This window comes from Hesperophylax consimilis, chromosome 5, assembly GCF_061612785.1.
Source record: "Hesperophylax consimilis isolate HC1 chromosome 5, BYU_Hcon_1.0, whole genome shotgun sequence".
Classification (NCBI taxonomy): Eukaryota; Metazoa; Arthropoda; class Insecta; order Trichoptera; family Limnephilidae; genus Hesperophylax; species Hesperophylax consimilis.
In genome coordinates this window covers 20,000,001-20,021,237 of record NC_142840.1, presented here as the reverse complement: position 1 = coordinate 20,021,237, position 21,237 = coordinate 20,000,001, and the positions used below count along the sequence as shown (strand labels likewise).

The window sequence follows — 21,237 nt, the reverse complement described above, 5'->3', positions numbered from 1 at the left end:
AGTTTATAATTCAGGAGGTTGGTACAGGGTGTGGCAAAACAAACTGCAGTTATTAAAAAAATTCAATTTATTTTATTTTATTCAGTACATCATGCCGTTTTATGCACCAAGCCCCAGCTGAACTACGACTCATGGGAAACGAACTAAGCAACTGCAAGCGATGTTTTGCGCCATTTTATAATTCAAGACCGAAACGCCACTTGTGGTTGCTTCGTTCTGCCGGAAGCGAGGCCTCCTGTTCACAGAACTAATAGTTTTTAAATGTTATGCAGTAGTAAAAAAACAATTAATTAATAATAAAAAAACAGGTCACATTCATTCTCACATTTATTTTAGCCTTGAATTTGAACACCAGAGATTACTCCTGGAGCTGAAAAACCAAAAAGATTACATTCAAGAAATGCAATCTAAAATAACAAGCATGGAAGAAAGGACTACAAAGGATACGGAGAAAATACGCCTTGAAAATTCAAGACTTTTATCTGCCAATACAATTCTTCAGGTAATAGTGCTTAATTGATCATAATATTATAATAATAAAATAGAAGGAGAAAGCGCAACCAAACAATGACCCATCATTAAGTTAAACATTATGTATATGATTTTAGGGTCGTGTTGCCGATGTACAGTCTGAACTGAATGCTCTACTAAAGTCTAGCCCCAAAATGAGACACGATCTGCAAGTCAAGAGGCGAAGCTTACACGACCAGCAGAGGAGCCTGGTCATCTCTAATGCTAGCATCAAACCAGGTCAGTGTTTGATGATGTCATGTACGACTTTATTTTATTCATTTGGTTAGAAGACATTTAAAACGTTGCTATGTTTAGTGGAAAGGTCAAGGAAAGTAAAGAAATTTAATAGTTTGAACTACTCGGAAGAATATATTATGGCTTGAAAGTGTATGGAAGAAGTCGGGTACGACCGAGAAAGACATGGCTCAATGTGGATAAAATACTTGGGCAATGAGTCGGTACAGCAGAAGAGTTTGTATGAATGGAGCAAGGATTGTGTATCAAGACCATAGACATGCATACATAGGGTGAGGGGAACAGGGCATAGGTTTACAGGCAACTTGCATTGTACTATCACTTTTACTAGTTGTTTTTACAATGGCGTGCAAATTGCTTTAAAAACTGAATATTTTTTTAAAGTATGTAGGAAAACCGTTTGTGCACCAGTGACAAGAATTTTTTCCCACCTACAAACCGTTCATGCGCTGCTGTCATTGGAATTTCGCCCTAGCTGGAATTTTTTTGATATGCGAACTTGTAAGCCATGAGAAAGGGCATAAATTTTTTTTAACAGAATCGCTTGCACTTGAAACTCTTTAGAGTTCATTTTTGATTCCGTTTTTGATTTCCCTCTAAAAGGGTCTGGTGTTTTTCAAAGGTTAAAACACTTTCCGCAATAGCAAACATGTGCCCGCTTAGTGAATGCGTACAGTAAATATATTTAGAGTTTCACACAAAAGCTTGTATCATAAAAATAATACAATCATCTATTTTAATTTTAATTCATTATTTCACAAATGAAATAATTTAATTAAAATAATACTTAGCCGGCACTACGTATTATTTTTGTATTTATGTTTTGTTTTTATATTTGCGCATAGTTGTAGTAGATACTCGCAATATCGCCCTGGTTGCTTGAAATGGCTTTAGTCGTGTTTAGTGATCAGATCTGCTTAGCCAAGTACTTGTTATCACTACATCCAGTCACACAACATAGCCTGGAGTGGGGAAGCCATAGTCTTCAATCTCTTAAATATAATTAATTCATGTGAATTAATTATTTCACACATAATTTTATTAACACACAAACGACCTAAGTGTAAATGACATAATGTTATGAAACAGAAGACCGGTCGGTGGCTGAGTTAACATTGCGTTTGGGTCCCACCCAGGCTTAGTGTTTTCAATTCCTCAGCTGGCTAAGTCATCCATCATAACACAAGCAACATTTTCCGCTTACTGTGGTGGTAGTAGGAGATTTTCAAATATTGTCAGCATAGGCGGCTCTTGGGATCCAGGTGTAGTAGGTCATTTGAAAAAAATGTGTGACTAATCTTTATTTGATATTGTGAAAAATGCCCATATATGTATTATTATCTATATCAATTTGTAGGTAGGTATGTCATGAGTCCGCGACTCAAAATACATGTTATGTTAATATTGTAAATTAGAAAGAACTACACAATCCATGTACTTACGGCAAATTATTACGCTGTGTAGTTGTTAATGTAGTTGTGCGCAACATTAAAGTAAATAATATAAGAGTTTGAAATGCAGTATCCAAAGATATTGGGTGCGAAGCTAAAAGTATGGTGGTTCCGTGGTTCGAAGCGACGCAACGTTTATCTATTACATTTAAATTTAGACTATCGATTCTATTTGACAATGTTTTTTGTTTTGTTTTACTACGCAGCTTCATTCTACGTCGGTAACGTCATAAAGAATTGCAGTTGAAAAACAACCATTGATCCACACACAACAAGCGTGTAAAATGAAAAACCAACATGTTTATGTCACCATCTCTTTAAAACATATATGTAATATTCATCGTGCTGTCTCCCTTACGACAATGACCTAAGCGTCCCTAAGCTTTCCTCGGTACCTAATTTTTACTTCGACAAAAGACATAGCTCCATCTCGTTTATTCTATGGCGCACATAGGGAAAGAAGATGCCAACTTGGGGACATTCTTTAAATTGACCCAGCAAATCGTGTGGACTTTGGAATGAAAGCTTCTATTAGAGACAATAGATGTCACTGCTCATCACTTGCCCTCGCAGCTCGCTGTTTCGCGGTACATTTCAAATAAATTAAGAATAAGACCAGTTGTTTTGATGTACATATTTTATTATTATTGTTGTCTTATAATTGTGGGAGGTCAAACACCAATTGACCTAAGAGAAGAACCGCCCCCTAATTGTCATGTTATTTGTCACCCTGGAATTTGGCACATCCCTGATTATCTATGAATATATTTGTATTGCTATGCAACCTGATGTAATAGTCGGTTCAGTTAAACACTTACAATTAGACCCTGCGCAGAAAAGTCCCGCAATGGACTGCGCTGCAAACTGTTACCTTACTTTAGCGAATTTTACTTTTCTATGCCAGGTCCAGTTATTTCAATGTTTGCTCGCCAGCGGTCAATATACGAATGATGTCGTATTTTATTCAAGATATACTGGAACCCTCCTGGTGCCAAAATGATTGTCACATGGTTTGCCTCCAGCTCGACGAAATGATACTCAGATGTTGTGTTATGGCACGTCTACTGTTTCTTATGTCTATGGCTAAAACAATGTCGTGTGTCAGTTCATCCTCTGCCTGCTCCTGCGTAGAAATGATGTGATGGTCACTTATTTAGTCAAAATTTATCTTTTTGGTTTTTTTCAGACGATAATGACGTTTCAATGGAAGATTGTGAGGCGGCAACGGAAAGTTCGAATATGAAGAAAAATGTCAAACAACTGGAATTGCAGCTGAAGGCGGCGCAAGACAGATATGCACAGTTGGAGCAAGCTCTCACCGGCAGCCAGCAAAGCCTCAAACACAAAGCTGAAGAATACGCTAAAGTTGTGGCCGCCTACCAAAACATGGAGGTAAAAATTAAGCTAGCTCAGCAGTTAAAATGACCAGTGCTGTGCAACACCTGATAGGACAGGAATATTGAGACGAAATGCTAATATTATTATTTGTTTGTTTCAGGTCCAACTGCAAGAAATGAAACAACATGTTTTCTCATTGTCCAGCAAAAATAAACAAGATGCCTCCACAAACACAAATCAAAAAGGTAAAATTGTAGATTTGTAATGCTCGGCTACAAATATTTTTGATAAAATAACCTGATCGTTCATTGGTGGTTCGTGCGCGGATAGTTCACGATCGACCAAGGACTTCTAACAACCTACTAGCAAAAACCATGGGCGCTATCAAAGCAACATTGTATTTGCGAATGACTTGGACTAGCTGCATCTCTTCACCTTAAGTATTAATAGCTGCATTAGTGCTACTTAATGTTTGTATGTTGTGTAATTTTTTTGTTCTGGTTATTGAAATCTAAGACCATTGAACACGCATTGCTATATGTAATATTTTCAGACAACCATGAAAGCCTGATGTCCCTGTTTGTGGACAAGATGACGTATGACCTCCTGAAGGAGAAGCACCAGGGGCTGCAGCGGGCCAACGAGGATCTGCGCATGCGCAACAAGGAGCAAGCCTCGGAGATGCGCCGCCTGCTGCACTCCTATCAGGACAACACCCTGCACAGCCTGCTGCCCAAAGACAGGTACACTACCACATCCAGTCAAAAAAATCTAGAAATTTTATTAAATGGTACTAAAAAATTTCATTACCATGGGAAGACCGATATTAGAACAAATTATAGTATTTTCAAATGTGAGGTTATAATTATCTACCGAAATTGAAAATGGCATAACTCAATTTTTCATAACGTTTGTTTTTACTGTTAAAAGTTTGCATTTCTTCCATATAGTTTTTTAATGATTTAACCCTTTCAGACCTGAATTAAGACTGGCAGTGATTTAAATATTTAATTCTTGGTAACATGTAGAATTATTTGAAATTTTTTGACCATATAGTACTTTTTTAAGGTTACATTATTTTTCTTTTGAACCATTTTAGTGTTGTCATTTTAACAATTGCAGCGCGCTCCATTTTTTTATGCTTTCTTGACGGACTGCACCTACGTCCATCGAAGGCCGGCGTGGTCTAGTGGTATACGCTTTTGACTACAGATCCGAAGGTCGCGGGTTCGAACCCGGCGTGCGCAAATAAATTTTATTTGATTAATTTGTGTTATTTCACAATTAATTAATTAAAAATAATATATAGTATATTTGCGGCACGTTCCAGAGTGGAAGATACTCTCAGTATCGCCCTGGTGTAAGACCACCATTCAGAATTGAAAAGTTGCTTGAAATGGCTTTAGCCGTGTTTGGTGACCAGATCTGAATAGCCAGGTACTTCCCCACCTTCCTCTTCCCCATCTCCCTCCCCTCCCCAATACCCTCAGCCTCACAACATACCCCAATTGGGGATGCCATAGTCTCACTGGCTCCAGACGGGAGCAGTTGGGACTCTTGTGCGGTAATACTGTAAAAAAAAAAAAAAAAAAAACGTCACTATGAAAATTGTTTTTATTGTTTGGTTGTTATTCTCGGCTAACATTCTGGAAATTAAACTCAATATTTAAAATGAAGCTGTTCAAAGATGCCCATATTCTAATTATTAAATATTGATGAAGTATCTTCCATTTGGCTGCTGTATATATTATGTAACAATTATAGTAAATAAAACATTTTCTGCAGTACTAATGACCCCGAGAAGTTGAAGGGAGAGATAAAGAGCTTGCAGCAGGAACTGAAGGTCTGGAAAGAGAAAGTCAACTGTAAGGAGCAGGATGATTGGGAAGCCAAGTACAAGGAACAAGAAGATTGGGAAGCCAAGTACAAGGAGATGGATGCGGAATACGACGTGTGTGCAGATGAACTGCGACAGACCATCATCAGTTACAACAACGTCTTCAGCGAAAAGCTGCTCGTAGAGGTAAATGTCCCTTCTATTGCTTTGGTATCTATGTTTAGTCTTTACAAACTACTTTAATACTAGCCCAGCCCCGTAAAAAATCACAGATAGTCCGAATTTGTAAAATAGCTTTAAACTCAAAACTTGTACACCTCTTTTCATGCAGTGTAACTTGTTCTGAAATGATATTAAGCTACTACAGGGGACTGGACAAAAAAAACTTCTTAAGTGAGATCTAAATTTGGCAATTATTTTAAATGAAGATTTTTCTAGTTCTGAACACACAGTTATTAGTGTTACGTATTTTTAAATTTCATAGGTAAAATTAATTAAAAATATTTTATTGTTTCGGACTATGTACAACAACATTGTATTTTTTTATCTAAACAAAAAAAAATCTCGAGATGCCACTGTGTACTCTGTAATGTGTGTAATATAACTGTGTAACTCATGTAATTTCCCTCAACAAAGTTTTACATTAATTTTATTACCATTGACGAAAGGTTCATTTGAGGTACCTATGTTGTGACACTAGTTTGGGTTTATGGTGGTTTTAATGCCGAACTTTTAAAACCTCTTAAATGGGATGCAGACAATAATAACTAAATGACAAATTTTATGGCTTTCGGAAAAAATTGACATTTTTTTGTTTTTGGGAACACCTCATATGGGCCTCATAGAAATCGTTTCATCTATCTTACTGTCATAGTGAAAAATATGAACTAAACAATGTTAGAAAGAGAAAACACCACGCTTTATACTTAAATCTGTGTAAGGTTTCGACCACAATTTGAGAATAAAATTATGAAATTTTGTAATTTTTTTTATACGAAATAATAAAAAGTAAGGTGATGGTAATAATGTTTATAATGCATTTGTAAAATAAATTTTTTGTTATTGTTTTTGTATCAGCAATTTTAGTTCAGTGTTTAGACGAAAAAACGTAAGGTGAGCCATTTTCAAAACTTTTGTGTTTACATTCAAAATTTAAATATTTCTAATCAAAATTTAAAAGTGTATTTCGTCACCTTTCAAAAACAACTTTTAGTTTCTGGATATGTTCAGAAATATTACATTTATTTGGATTTTATTGTGAAGCTAAAAACACACAAATTCTCCGACTTTCTGACAACTTCTTTAAGAAATATAACGGCCAATATGTTAGAGGCCTGAGGAGTTAGTTGATTTGTGTTTTAAAGGATGTGACCGTGTTGACATGTGTTTTCATGAATATTACTTAATTGACTTATGTTTTAGAGACGTTACTTTTACCTAGTTGAGTTTTCAGGAATGTTACTTAGATGATTTGTGTTTTTGGAGATATACCCCAAGTATACCTGTATTTTGGGGATGTTGCTGGTTTCCTAATAGACTGGTGTGTGTTTGTTTTCCAGGCAGAGCTGAAGCACGTGAAGGGCAAGCTGGAGGAGATGCAGGAGGGCAGCCCAAGCTGGGAGGTGCGGAGGAAGCGACAGAGCTTGTACGACGCCCGCAGAGGGACCAGTCTGACTACAGTTGAGGCTTCCACTAACACCATTCCAGGTGAGCTAGGGAAATTCTGAAATTCCTTTCTGGAAAAATAACAATTTGTTTAGTAGTACTTTTCAAGGGACCAAAAGACACAAATCTTAAACCCTTATCGTAATTATTTCATTCACCTAGAATTATGGGATGGATATTGTTGTGTTCGCTCAACAGGTCTCCAACTCGACTTGGAAGGAGTTTTATAAATAATAGGTTCTTTATATTAATCAGGGATTTATTAATGAGAGCCTTCGCACTATCCATGGCGACAACTGGCCACTGGCTCCATCTTGCAGACTTCCCCGCAAGCTCTATGCACTGCCATCTGTGCGTGCTTCTACAAAGCTTCCTAACAGATATATTACCGATCGAGAATGAGCTAGATAATCTGTAACAACCGAAACCAAATTGTTAACTCCTCGTGCCAGATGTATGGCAGTTCTGTTATTTATTTAATTTGTCAGTATTCAAGGCCCAAGTACTGAAATGCAGTATAAAAATCTATTAACTTTAGTGAATAAAAAAAGGTGTTTTGTGTTCACGGTACTGATTTAAATATGTATGTTCAGTTCACAATTTAAACTGTTTGCATTGCAATTAAACTTCAAATCATCGACACTTTTCCTTTTTTTTCTCGGTCAATGAAATTCTAACAAGTTACAATATAGGAAACATACATATTATTATGTAAACATATACATATTAATTATATTGTCATTTCCAGATGATTTTAGCCGGTCTTCGAGATTGCAGTCTTGTGAAAAATGTGAACCAACCAGAAAGGTTAGTATTATTTTTTCTACTATTACTATCATTTCATTCGGTTCATTATGTTTCCTACTAAAATTGGACGTAGTTCTGCAAACTGGATCCAACCCACAAAAAGTCCGAAAATAAGTTAACTATACCACGTCAAGAGATTTTTTTTTCTCCATATTCTACAAATTAGATCCAGGCTATATAGTATCCCAGTACAAACTTATGCTTGTGTAAAATATTACCATGGTCCGTTAGCGGGTTTTTCTAATGTACAAAAAAGATTCAAGTGTGGTCCAACGCACATGGATTCCTGTTGCATTATTTCAAATGAAGGTACAAATAACTTATTTGATTTTTCAAAATAGATCCAGGTCACATGGATCCTTTTAACACTGGGATGTATCGAATGATTTTTCTAATTTGAACGTAAGATCTATTTTACTATCGCGTCTCTGACGTCAAATGGATGCAATCCAAATTCTATAACCAATCACAATGCGTATTCTTAATTCCCGCTCGAGCAATAAAACCGTATTCAATATGCTGGGAACATAAAGTACAACATTTGTATGAATGACATTGAAGTGAGGAAAAATTGCCTGGCATCCATCTTGTATGACAAACTTTTGAAATGATTTGTATCGCCCCCATTTTTATTTGCAAAGCAGTATATAATGAATCATTTTATTTTGTTAATGCAATTATTACAGCTTGTGATTTTTATTTGGGTATTCAATGGAACATTTACCCTTTATATATTACACAAATATTAAATATAATATATAATTCTTTAGTCAGTTTATTTAGTTTTTGCCTTGAGTGAAGTTATTTGGAGTTAACTACTAAGGTAGTTTTTTTTGAAAATCTATTAGGTGCCGAAACACAGGTCACATTTTTTTTTAGGAAGTAAAAATTTTTGTTACTTACTGCACAGAGCGCCAGATTTTGTGGATCCGGCACTGTAAATTTGATTTAAATTATGTAATAAACTGAGTCAATACGTATACATTTGCAGAATTTACAAGAGCTGCAGAACAAGAACATGGAACTGGAGTCGCGCCTGAGTCTCCGGCCCGCCATGGTGGCCCCATCGCTTTCACCTCACCTTGTTGGCTCTGTGATCGTACAGGTCTGTACTCAACACATCATAAGCACTTGAAGTTGAGGCTCTCTAAAACTAAGGCCCAGTTGTCTGAACTAATTTATGACCGGTGACACCTATCAGCATACCAGTTTGGTGTATCAGGTCACACTAAACTAGTGATTCCTTAGCTTATTTGGAATAAAACTATAGATGACTTGAGTCGTGTAATTTCTATACCCGCTATATCAGTTTTCATTGATTTGGAGAAAACCGCAAAAAACTGTCACATCTCTAGCGTACATAAGTAATTGCATTACAATTTTTTATATAATGAATTGGAGTAATAAAATTTCGAAAAGTGTTTATTTTTCTATATATGTCTAGCAATAATTAAGTAATTTCGATAAATAAAATGGATAAAGCGGATTTTGATACTCACTTCGTGATATAGAGGCTTTTGAAAGTCAACTGAGCCGACATGGCGGGTTTAGAAACACACGCGTAGATCATTTTGACACACGAGCGTGGCGTCAGAGCGGCGGCCATATTGTATTTTGGCAAAATAACTGCTTGTGATTGGTTGAATCCGATATAGCGCATTTTGATAGTAACTTTCTGTATGATATAGCGGATTTGGTTTCTCACTCGCAGTTTTAACATGGTTTTTGGTCGTGATAAGGAGGGTTCTGAAACTCAATTTTAGGCTCCTCTTGTTGCTCGCAAAAATGTGAACAAGATGTCACACTCAGATCATTTTGTCAAAAAATCGGATATAGCGGGTATAGAAATTATAGGAGACACTTGTTGGTCTCCGGTGACATTTCAAAAAAAATTATAAATTAAAATCTATATATTTTTCACACGTCACCACTGACAAGAACCTAATGACCATTATAGAAGTCGTATTATGTATTAATTTCCCATCAATTGACTGTTTTTTTTTATTCACAGAACCACAAACTTCACGAGTACATGAAGGAGAATCAGATTTTGACGGCAAAAGCTGAGAAATACAAAAATTTTTACCTGAAATACCGCAACCAAATGAAAAAGAATGACGATAAATAAGTACCGAAGGGCGCACTTAAGAAAATTTTGTAATTTTATATGATTAGTAGCAATTTGTTTTAGGACACATTTCAGAATAATTATTAAAATAAAAATATACTTTGTATTTAATATTATTTATTTTTTTTAAATAATCGTTTTCATTCCATGAATAAATAATGACATCAAGATACATTTTAAATATAATATAATAATTTTAGTAAAGTCTTCAATAATTATCATTTTTTCATAATAATAATGTTCAATATAATGTTTCTCGTTTATTTAAAAGAAGAGTATTTTGTTTTGTTTTGTAAAAGATAAATTGAGCCCTTATGCAGAAAAACGGCATTACTTGCAAAAGTGAGTTCTGAAATATTGTCAGTTTCAATTAAGTATTGACCGACTTGAAGGCGCCCTACCGGCCGTCACCATAGGTCTTGTACTATCATCTGTGGTTTTAAAACTGTATTTGCGGTGAACATAGATGTATAGCGCGTAATTTGAATGGATCTGGATCTGTTATTTCAACAATGCTGTTTTTCCACGTAAGGGCTCAATTGGATTTGTATGATACATAATTTGTAAATATTATTTTTATTTTATTAATAGGATGTTTATTTGATTGCAGTATTCTGCCTGAACTGAATACTGAATATTGTTTTTTTGATAAAAATCACAGGAATAGTTCAAACAGCGCCATTTTAAAGTACCTGAAATGTTTGAACATGTTTGTATTCAATAAGTATTGTTTGAAATAATAAATAAATCAAAATTCATGTGGTTTTTTATTTTCCCGAATTATACAGTATAGTCTCTACAATCTGAACAATTAAAAACTGAGGCTGCACAGTTGAATGAATTTTCGGGTTCTTTAAGGCGATGCACTATGAAGTAATGCAAAATCATGTGTTTTTGGTTTGAAAACTTGGTCACCTAGAAATGTTTCAGATGCTTTAAATAAATACAGCGAGTATAATACATCTTGGCCTTTGAAATAATCGTGTATTTTTTATATAAGTCCAGAAAAAAATAATTTATAAGGCCTATGAAAACTAAAGTTCAAAATTTCCTACTTACGAACCCATTTTCGGTTATAGTTTTATTGTATAATGTGGAAAATTAAGTTATTTATAAAATGATCGGAAAACATAATATTTATGCCTGAACATCCACAAAATAAAATAAAAGGCACTTTTTGGCCATGTTTTTTTCTTGCATAAATCAAAACAGCTGGATGGTGTTAAGTGGGAATTTAAGCCTTATCGCCATCTACGTAAGGAGTGTTATTGATGGCGGCTCGATTCAAAATATTACATGACGTAGTGCATCGCCTAACAGCTGGTTTTTCTGAACATTTGAATGTTTGATGATTTCCGGAACTTTTAATGTTAGATGCTAGTCAAAATTTTTATTATATTTTACCTTTGGGCAAATTTTGGGAGATATCCTTTACAGACAACAAACAACCGTAGATTCTTTTTGGGAGATTTATCTCCCAGCCTGACACGGGTCTCATAAAAGTTATGCTACAACATTTTGTATTACAATGAGAAATTTAGTTTAGACAGTGTTAGAAAAAGAGAATACCGCGCTTTCAGTTAGCATTCAAATTTTCCCAAAACACTCCTGAGAATTTAAAAATAATTTATGAAGCAACATCATTTGAAAAATATTTGTTGAGGTTACAAATTTTTTAATAACTTTATAATACCTTTGTTTTTTTTTTTTTTTTTTCTTATTATTTCTGGCTTTCACCCTTCAAGGGTGTTCTTGGCCATCATTTAAAATTATTGAGAAATGAAAGGTGAATTTAAATATTAATTTTATTTAAATTGGCAAATTTCAAAATTATAATGAAAATTGGAGTCGAGTTCAGACTTAGAAGAGATGAGATGTTGAATGGAGGGGAGGCAATTTTAGATAAGGCTTGATAGAAGAGAGGATATTTGTTTAGAGAGGGACAACCAAAAAATATGTGATCTAAAGTTCCCACTTCTAGACCACAGAATGTACAATCTGGGGAGTCAACAATGTGAATTTTAAAAAGATGGGAAGGAACGGAACAATGTCCGATCCTCATTCGAATGAGTGAAGAAATTTCTTTTTTGGAAAAATGAGGGAATTGCTGAAACCACGGTTTTGATGGAATAGTCCTTTGTATTGAGGCATAGCAGGCTCCCTTGGATTGACTAGCAATGTGCCAATACTCTGCCCAAACATTGCGGGATCTATCTTTGATGATGGAAAAAATGTCAGATAGGGGAATGTGGTTTACGAGGGTAACAACAGGGTTGGACGCTCCTTGTTTTGCCAAGGCATCCGCAATATCATTACCCATGATACCAACATGTCCAGGAATCCAAATCAGAGTTACAGTTTTACCAGAGCTTTGAATGGAGGCTATCATCTCTCGAATAAGGCATACAAAGTGATCATCAGGATGAAGAAGAGGACTGGATTTAAGTTTTTGGAGGGAACTGAGAGAGTCAGAGAGAACGAGGGAATGTTCAAAATTATTTTTGATTATATATTTGAGAGATTCTATTATTGCAATGCACTCGGCTGAAAATATTGAAAATTGATTTGAAATTGAATGAAATATTCTGTCATTAGAATTATTGTGGTAAACGTTAATACCTATACCACAGTTAGGAGAGTCGGGAGATTTGGATCCATCAGTAAATAAAAGAGAAAAGTTGGGCCATTTAGATGAAATAATGTCATTGAACATATTATTGACAGTTCGGGCCGGGAGATTGGAATGGCTTTTAAGGATTCCGATCCCTTCTATTATTGTTGGGGATAGGGTGACGTGACTATATTTTAATTTGTATAAGGGAAGTAGATCATTTTGGATAATGTGAAGCTCTGAGAGAGACTTAAAATTTTTACAGATGTCAGGAAGAGGTTTAGTTGAAGCTCTGATTGTAGATGAATGAGTTGAGTGAATGAACAACGAGACGCTGGGGATAACCTGATGACATTTAGAATTTAAACATTTAAGAACAAATTTGTCAGCAAATAGTTGACGCCTTAAATAAAGAGGAGGATCAGAACATTCTACTTGAAGGGAATTGATGGGTGACGATTGCATCGCTCCAGTTATAATTCGCAAAGATTTAGATTGAATTTTGTCTAATTTATCAAGTACATTTTTTGAGGCAGTACTAAAAAGTGGGCAGGCATAGTCAAGATGGCTTCGAATAAGTGCGTTGTAAAGCAACTTAATGCAAGTAGGGTGAGCACCCCACCAAACGCCAGATAATGATCTGATGATATTTAAATTTTTTTCGCATTTAGTAACTAAATTATTAATATGGGAAGACCATTTAAGTTTCCTATCAAATGTTACTCCCAAAAATTTTACTTCAGAAGCGTTGGGGATTGGAGAATTTTTAAATAAAATTTGAACGGGGGGGTTTTTATGGCGGTTTGAGAAGGTGACACACTGAGTCTTTTGGATTGAAAGTTCAAGAGCATTTAACGTGAGCCATGTGCAAAGGGCATTCATGGCTTCGTTAAGATATTTGACGGCGAGAGGGATGATTTTGGATGATAAGAAGAAAGCTATGTCATCTGCGAACTCAATAACTTTTACTTGTGGGGGAATAGCGACATGCATATCATATGTGTATATACTATACAGTAAGGGGGACAATACATCGCCCTGTGGTAAACCCTTCCAAATAGACCTACTTTGAGGAAAAATATCTGGAAGTTCAATGAAAATTTTTCTATCTAGAAATAGATTAATAATAGATTGAACAAACATGGGGGGAAGGCCAAGGCCTAGAAGTTTTTTTTTCAAGATTGGGATGGAAACATTGTCAAAGGCGCCTTCTATATCTATAAAGACGGCAAGACAAACTTCCTGTTTAGAAATTGATAAATTAATATCAGTACTGATGATGGCAAGGTTATCTTGAGTGGATTTTTTTTTCCTAAATCCAAATTGAGATGGAGAGAGAAGCTGTTTACTCTCGACAAAAAATTCTAATCGGTTTTTAATTAATTTTTCATAAAGTTTACTGAGGGTGGATGAAAGAGCGATCGGCCTGTAGTTGGATCCAGAATTTGGTGATTTGTTTGTTTTTAAAATAGGGATGATTATTTGACAACTCCAGTCATCAGGCATTATACCAGTCTGGAAGATTTTATTTAAGATGCTTAAGAAGTGGTTTAGAACATTATCATTACTATTTTTGATTATGCTGTAAGGTATACCATCTCTGCCTGGAGATGAGTCCTTGACTGTTGATAAACAATTTTTTAGCTCAATTAAGGTGAACGGAGAGTCTAGCCAATGATTAGACATAGGAGTATTATAGATGGGCGTTATTTCATCTAAGTTAGGTACAGAAGGGGGGGCAATTTTGTCCAAAAATTCATCGATCCATTTAGAATGAGACGCTCGAGGAGATGGTGAACTGAAGGAGGATCTAAATCTTCGGATCATAGACCAAACTTCCGAAATTGGAGTGTTCGGAGATACTGAACTGCAGAAGTTGTACCACCCAGATCTTTTTTTTGACCTCAATACCCTTTTGGCATTGGATTCAGCATTTTTGTATATAAGATAGTTCTCCATAGTCATATTGTAACGATAGGAAAGAGATTTAGCTTTCCGAATTCTTACTACTTTGGAACATTCCTCATCCCACCAGGGAGTTGGAGGGAGTTTTTTGAGAGATTTAGTTTTAGGGGGAGGATTTGATTTATTTATTGCAGTTATGAGCATTGATTTGAAGTTATTATAATCATCTTTGACGGAAAATATATCGGTGGCGGGTGAATTTAATAGGAACTTGTCCATATGAGAGTTAAATTCATCCCATTTGGTGTGTTTCGTTTTAATTTTTGTCGAAATATGAGACTTGTCTGATTGGAAAGAAGTTTGATAAGTAATGGTGATCGGGAAATGATCACTGGAGCAAGGGTCGGGGGACACCACCCACGAGGAGAGAGAAGCCAGACTAGTAGAACATATCGATAGATCCACTGCACTGGGGTTTGTGCTGGGGCGTGAGATCCTAGTAGGAGATCCGTCATTCAAAAGGAAAAGGTTGGATTGATCTAGGAAATCCATCACACTTCGACCATCTCGGTCGGAGAAAGCAGAACCCCAGACGGGGGAATGGGCATTAAAATCGCCTAATATAAAGAAAGGAGGGCTTAGTTGACTTACAATTTGCAACCAAGTTTGTTTATTGAAGTGGGCTGTTGGGGGAAGATAGACTGAAATAAAGGATGTGTCCTTTATTTTAGCTGCAACCATTTGAAAGTCAGCATTGGGGGGTTTGATATTATTTATTGGGGAAAATGATATGGATTTTTTAATAAAAAGGGCAGCACCGCCGCCCGAACCTTCCGGGCGGTCGTCGCGGAGACAGGAATACCCTCCCACATTAAAGTGGGTGGATGGAGTAAACCAAGTCTCCGAGATAGCAGCCAAAGAAATAATGTTGGAATTTAATAGGTTAAGGAGATCAGATTTGTTAGAAATAGCACTTCGGCTATTCCACTGAAGTATTCTGACATCCTGAAGAGTCATTTTGAATAAATGATTTTAATGTGGAAATAATAGTAGCAGCGTTGGACGGTAGATTAGTTTGAGAAGAAATAAGGTCAATTAGAAGCATAATAAGAGTTTGGATAAATGAAGAATTGTCTTGGGAGAGTTTTTCAGAAAGTTTAAGAGAGTTCATTGAGGACGGATTATAATTATTTGCACACCCATTTGTGGCATTTGAAAGAGGTGAACCATTGGGATTTAAGAGCAGTGAGTTGTGTTGTTGCTGATCGTATCCAGGAGCCGGTTTAGAGATAGCGTTTTTGTATGTGAATTTAGTTGAACGAGAAGAAGTTGTTGTAGTGGAGGGAAGAGAGTTGGATGAGGAGTTGCTGGATAAAGCCTCAGCAAATGATTTTTTGACAGGCGGGAATAGTTTAGAAGCCTGCAGAAAAGACAAGTTCTGAGAGGCCATAGAAATTTTAATATTTTTTTGGCGAGATTGTTCTGGGCAAGATGTGTTGATAGCTGTATGTGAGCCTGAGCAGTTAAAACATTTAGGTGAGGATGAAGAAGGACATTGGTCAGCTGCGTGGTTTTCTCCACATTTAAAACATCTGGGTTGAGATCTGCATGCAGCTTTGGTATGACCAAAACGGCAGCAGTTGAAACATTGAGTGGTGGGATAAGTATACATTTCAACTGGTAATGAGTTGAAGAATAAATATATATGGGAGGGAAGAGATTGACCTTCAAAGGTGATAACGACAGATTGGGAGGGCTTCCAAGAAATTATACCCTCAGAGGAGTCCTTGTAATTTAGCCTCCTGGCTTTTATGGGATTGCCAATGTGTTGGGGGGTTGAAAGTGAAGACAGAATTTCTTCGATGGACAGGTCGGTCGAGATACCTCTGACCAGGCCCATGCGAGTGACATTGAAAGTAGGGATATATGCCTTGAACTTTGAATTAGATGAAATGAAGATATTTTTGATGAAACTGTTGGCAGCTGACCCTGAGAGGAATTCGACGGAGATTCGGAAGCGACCCTCGGCTTTTACACCTCCAGGCTTGATTGAAAGATTCTTGCTATTTGATAGGAATTTGCCAAATTCAAGAGGGTGGATGGTTTTTCCTTGCTCAGTTTTTTGGGCGTATACTATGAATGGGCCACGGGAATGAGGAGAATAAAAGTTTGTTGGAGGAAGTTGAGAAAGTGCTGGTGGGGACTGTGAAGTCGAAGGCGAGTCAAGTTTTATTGGGGAAGAAGGAGTAAATTTCCTTTTTTTGGTAGAAGTCAAAATGACAGAATCACTGTCAGAAATTTCTACATTTTCCCCGTCTGGGGGGTCCGGAGAGGGATCTGGGGGCTTTGTAGGGGGTCCAGGAGGGAAATCTCCCTCCATTATTCACAACAGTAAACAACTACAATAATAGTATGAAAAATGACAGGAGTAAAAAAGTTTATAAATATCTGGAAATCAGCAGCGAAAAGTGACTCCTGGAAGATCAGAAGGGAGAAGAACCCTCAAGGCACAACACACTACACTTTTTTTTTGGCCAGAAAACAAAATAGAATGGAAAAAAATTAATTTTAGATAGAGCAAAACAAAACAACTGATGACAGCCAAATGTTATTGTTGCAATCAATAATACCTTTGTTGAATATGATAAAATGCAACTAAGCAACTTTATTTTTGTTTGCTTTTAAAAACTTTAATATTTTTAATTGGATTTATCAATTTGTAAAACTAAAATCAGAAACAGTCTTTAGAACAGTATATTATTTTGAAATACTTTATCTGAAATCAATTACTTCATACAACTGTCCAAGGCCGTTGCTGATGTCAGTTGCTTTCAACCTTTTCAATGCAATCTATCCCAACAAACGGCAGGATTGACATTATGTATGTATTTTAGTGAAACTTCGTGGATCATATTATGTGATATATCTGCAAACGGGGATGGCCGCCGATGGATCTTTTTTTTTTTTTTTGATCATGATTTTTAAAAAAATCAGTGGGTATTGGACAGTCAGGATGGGGTTGTGGTGTTGGTCGGTTACTAGGCTGATTGACCAGCGATGACATCTGGAAGAATTTTGTTTTACTTGGTTTTAAAAAAAAAAAAAAAATCAAACAATGTCAGGAATCAAGTAAGTAACCTGTATAGGTCATAAGCATAGATATCACCAATATTAAATGTGTTGTCTATGATTTTAATAGAGAAGGAATGTGTTTCTTTTTATTTGCAAAGACTACTCTCATCGCAACGTTTCAAAATGTTAACGACTGCACATTAATTTTTTTTACGCAGGTTATTTACAAGTTTTTTTTTATAAAGTTCCCCACTTCAATCTATATAAGAGGATACTAATTTTTAACAGTATGTAATTGTTTTACTGGAGTCAGTGAACTAAACTGTTCCTTAGGCATAATTCTCTTTGAAATTACACTTTTTTTCTTCAAGGTTCGTTCACCCGGAAGTTCGAATTACAGAGACTATACTGTATATTAAAAATGTTTATTATACGACTTGTCAGTTTACTGCAGTGGTGTGCAACTGGTGGTCCACAAACTTAATATAACATTAAAAAATATATAGTAGAAGATGTTAACTTTACGATCAAATTAGGAATTTGCGCACCACTTTTTTTTTTGAACATGGTAAAAAAACAAAATGTTTCTAAATATATTTTTCAACATTATTTTTATTCTTACAAATATCACATACATACACACATTCAGAATGTGATGATATATTTAGTTGAGTAAGTTTGTTTGTTTAGGAGAGTGGTTTAGTCAGTTTGCGTTGTTCGTTTGGCTTGCGGCATACTTTGCCATCTCCGCTGCCAGCGCCAAGTTCTCTTCGTTGTTGGACCGGCCCAGTACCGTGGCGGCTTCCATTATCTCGTCCAGGACAATGTGGCTGCAAATAAATAAACATAGTCAATTACCAATACGGGGAACTCATGACACTACAAATCCAATACTTGAGTGGGGTCGTGGAGTCAAAATAAAAAGAGTATATCTGAGATGATGCATTAATGTGAATAAAGGGAGGAGCATGTACCAAGACAGAGTTGTGTGGCTATCTGTTCTCTCTGCATACCACTCCGGTAAAATGGATGATGGTTATTTAATAGAAACAATGGGAGATATGGCATGGAAGCGTGCCTACGATCAAACTGCATGGACTATTAAAGCAGCGGAGCCCATTTGGTGTGTGTAGATAGAAACAAACGCGGGATACCGCTGAACAAGAGTACGCTTGAACATGGATGAGATATGGAGCGTGTGGCAAGACAGACTTGTGATAGTTAGGTAGTTAGTTACCATTCTGCCGCCCGTCCAAACTTGTTGATGTTGGCGTTGTCCTTGGCCCATAGGCGCAGGCACTTTTGCACAATGTGGTCGGCGTGGCGGATGGTTGCCACGGCCACAGCATCGGCAGCCAGCCCCACACCGCACAGATGGCTGCATGCAGTCTCCAGCTCCCCGCTGCACAGCAGAAGCACGGCCCGCCAGGACACCATGCGCCACTCCAGGTCATTAGCTAAACAACAACACAGCAGTCTCAATATGGCACAGAATTAAATAACTTATATCATAAAGGGGGTGCCCCAGTGGAAGCGGCCCAGAGGCAGACCAACGAAGAGGTGAATACACTGCATTTAGGACTGGAGCAGGACAGGAAGAACCGCGGACTGGAGGTGAATGGTGAGGAACTGCAGCAATTGGAGAGCACAAAGGTGGTCATAATATTCTGTGAAAAATATGGTAAACTATTATTATGTAACATACAATGGATAAGTAACATACCTTTCACATCTTCAGCATTTTCCAACTGTTCTGCATAAGCTGCGATCATCTCTTTCCAAAACCTAAATCAAAGAAGACTTTGTTAAATATTACATATATAGAAATACTAAATCCACCCCTGACCTCAAAAATATATGAATACCCTAGTTGTGACATAGTATTATGTACCAGGTTGGATGGCCTCCGTGATCGAGAGATAAGGCTCTTGACTAGCAATCCGGAGGTTGCGGATTCAAATCCCGGAATTTCACAATTTATTGATTAAAAAAAATATATTTGTAGCAGGTTCCATAGTGGAAGACACTATCAGTATCGTCCTGGTGAAAGACTACCATTCAGAATTGAAACATTGCTTTAAATGGCTTAAGCCGTGTTAGGTGACTAGATTTGAATAGCCAGGTACTTTACCACCTTCTCTTCCCCATCGTCATCCCCTCTCCACTACCTTCAGCCTCACAACATTTTTGACATAAATAATAAACAAACACAGAATACCAATACTAAATACGCTGTTATAATCCCAGCCCTTTGCTATAAATTAAACGCCATTAGCGTCGACCTTTGTATTCTAGCATTTCGAAATAAGCACTTTGTTTATTAAAATCAAGTAAACTCAGAACCAATTAAAAAAAAAAGTATTTAAACAGGAACAAACTGTTCCTCCAGGGTTACTTTTAATTTTAACAAAGTACAGTCTACGTATTGTTCTTCCCTTCATTATTGACATTGTCTTTACTATCTTTAATTGAATATTATATATTCTCACTTTAAAATAGAGTTATTAAAATTGAATATCAAAGGGGAATGACCGACACAGGTGTCGATGAGGCTCGCTATCCATCACATCGCCAACTCTTCGGTGGCGCAAAGAGGAGGAAGGAACTCGAACAATGTCGAATTGGCACGTGGAATATTAGAGGCAAGGAGTGTGTGCCAAGACCGAGTTGTTTGGCGGTCCGTCCTCTCTGCCTACCCCTGCAGAAAAAGGCGTGATGGTTAGTTAGTTAGTTATCATTTCCTACGGAACTTCTACCATTACCTCAAGACCTTTATCATCTATATCTGCAAATCCCGATATCATCACATCTGTAGATGCAACTCTAGTTTCCTTCACACTACAATTCACCCGCTAAGGAAATAAATACAGGAATATTGCTCGCAGTGCGGGAGTAAGTATTATTTTACTGCCTCCTCAGCCGAGGTTCGTAGCACCGCCATCTTTAACTAATACAAATAAACAAAAAGATAATATGATAAATAAGCACATCTCATATTACATCCATGGGTCTCTGCAGCGATTCTCCAACATTTTAGATTTTCAAATATTATACTATTGTACTGCATTTGATTTTACAATATATTTTAACAATTTTAAACAAATATTCATTTATTTTCTCATGTAATATTGTTGAGCACGGCGGAAACGCGTGGATACCCGTCACAGCGGGCGTGATAAAACCGCTCCTGTTTGTTTAAACCGTTTAGAAGGTTTCCCTTGCTAAGAGATTGCTAAAAAATATTCAACAAAGACTCTCAATGCAGCCAGAGACAAAATACACAGCCCCTCAAGTGTCAACCAGTGCAATTAGTTTGGGATTTATGGGACCTCTTCAGCGAGCTGTCTTTGAATGATATCGATTTATGATGCAAAAAGTAGAAGAAAATCCATGAAGAGACTAGAAGGGCCAAGAAGAGACTATAAGCGACAAGACGAACCTGAATGTGTCAAGAAGATGCAGTGAGTGGCATGACAGCTAAAAAGAGACTACAAGAAACGATAAGCGGCGGTAAGAAGTAAGAAGATTCAAGTAGAGACAAGACAAGCCAAAAAGGGTCGAGAAGATGCAATAACAGACTAAAATAGTCCAGAAAAGACAAGAAGCAGCGGTAAGAAGTAAGAAGATTGAAGAAGAGACAAGACTAACCAAGTAG

General features: G+C 36.6%; 2 protein-coding genes across 3 annotated transcripts in view; one reads left to right on the top strand and one right to left on the bottom strand.

Annotated features, from left to right (window-relative positions):
* Positions 1-10,009, top strand: part of LOC149423631 (uncharacterized) — a 35,469-nt gene extending 25,460 nt beyond the window's left edge. The window contains exons 14-23 of the mRNA XM_089631690.1: positions 337-502; positions 609-750; positions 3,406-3,611; positions 3,718-3,802; positions 4,111-4,300; positions 5,343-5,580; positions 6,954-7,101; positions 7,808-7,866; positions 8,858-8,971; positions 9,878-10,009. Of these exons, the coding sequence (XP_089487816.1) occupies positions 337-502; positions 609-750; positions 3,406-3,611; positions 3,718-3,802; positions 4,111-4,300; positions 5,343-5,580; positions 6,954-7,101; positions 7,808-7,866; positions 8,858-8,971; positions 9,878-9,994 (1,465 nt within the window). The 3' untranslated portion in view covers positions 9,995-10,009. The remainder of the gene's footprint in view (positions 1-336; positions 503-608; positions 751-3,405; positions 3,612-3,717; positions 3,803-4,110; positions 4,301-5,342; positions 5,581-6,953; positions 7,102-7,807; positions 7,867-8,857; positions 8,972-9,877) is intronic.
* An 81-nt stretch (positions 10,010-10,090) lies between these two features.
* LOC149423630 (uncharacterized) overlaps positions 10,091-21,237 on the bottom strand; it is a 34,562-nt gene continuing 23,415 nt past the window's right edge. Inside the window, exons 16-19 of one of the 2 annotated variants that reach the window (XM_089631692.1) lie at positions 19,306-19,367; positions 18,820-19,039; positions 17,141-18,412; positions 10,091-11,687 (exon numbers count right to left, since the gene is read on the bottom strand). In XM_089631692.1, the coding sequence (XP_089487818.1) occupies positions 18,286-18,412; positions 18,820-19,039; positions 19,306-19,367 (409 nt within the window). In that variant the 3' untranslated portion in view covers positions 10,091-11,687; positions 17,141-18,285. The remainder of the gene's footprint in view (positions 11,688-17,140; positions 18,413-18,819; positions 19,040-19,305; positions 19,368-21,237) is intronic. The other variant, XM_089631691.1, reaches the window with a different exon arrangement.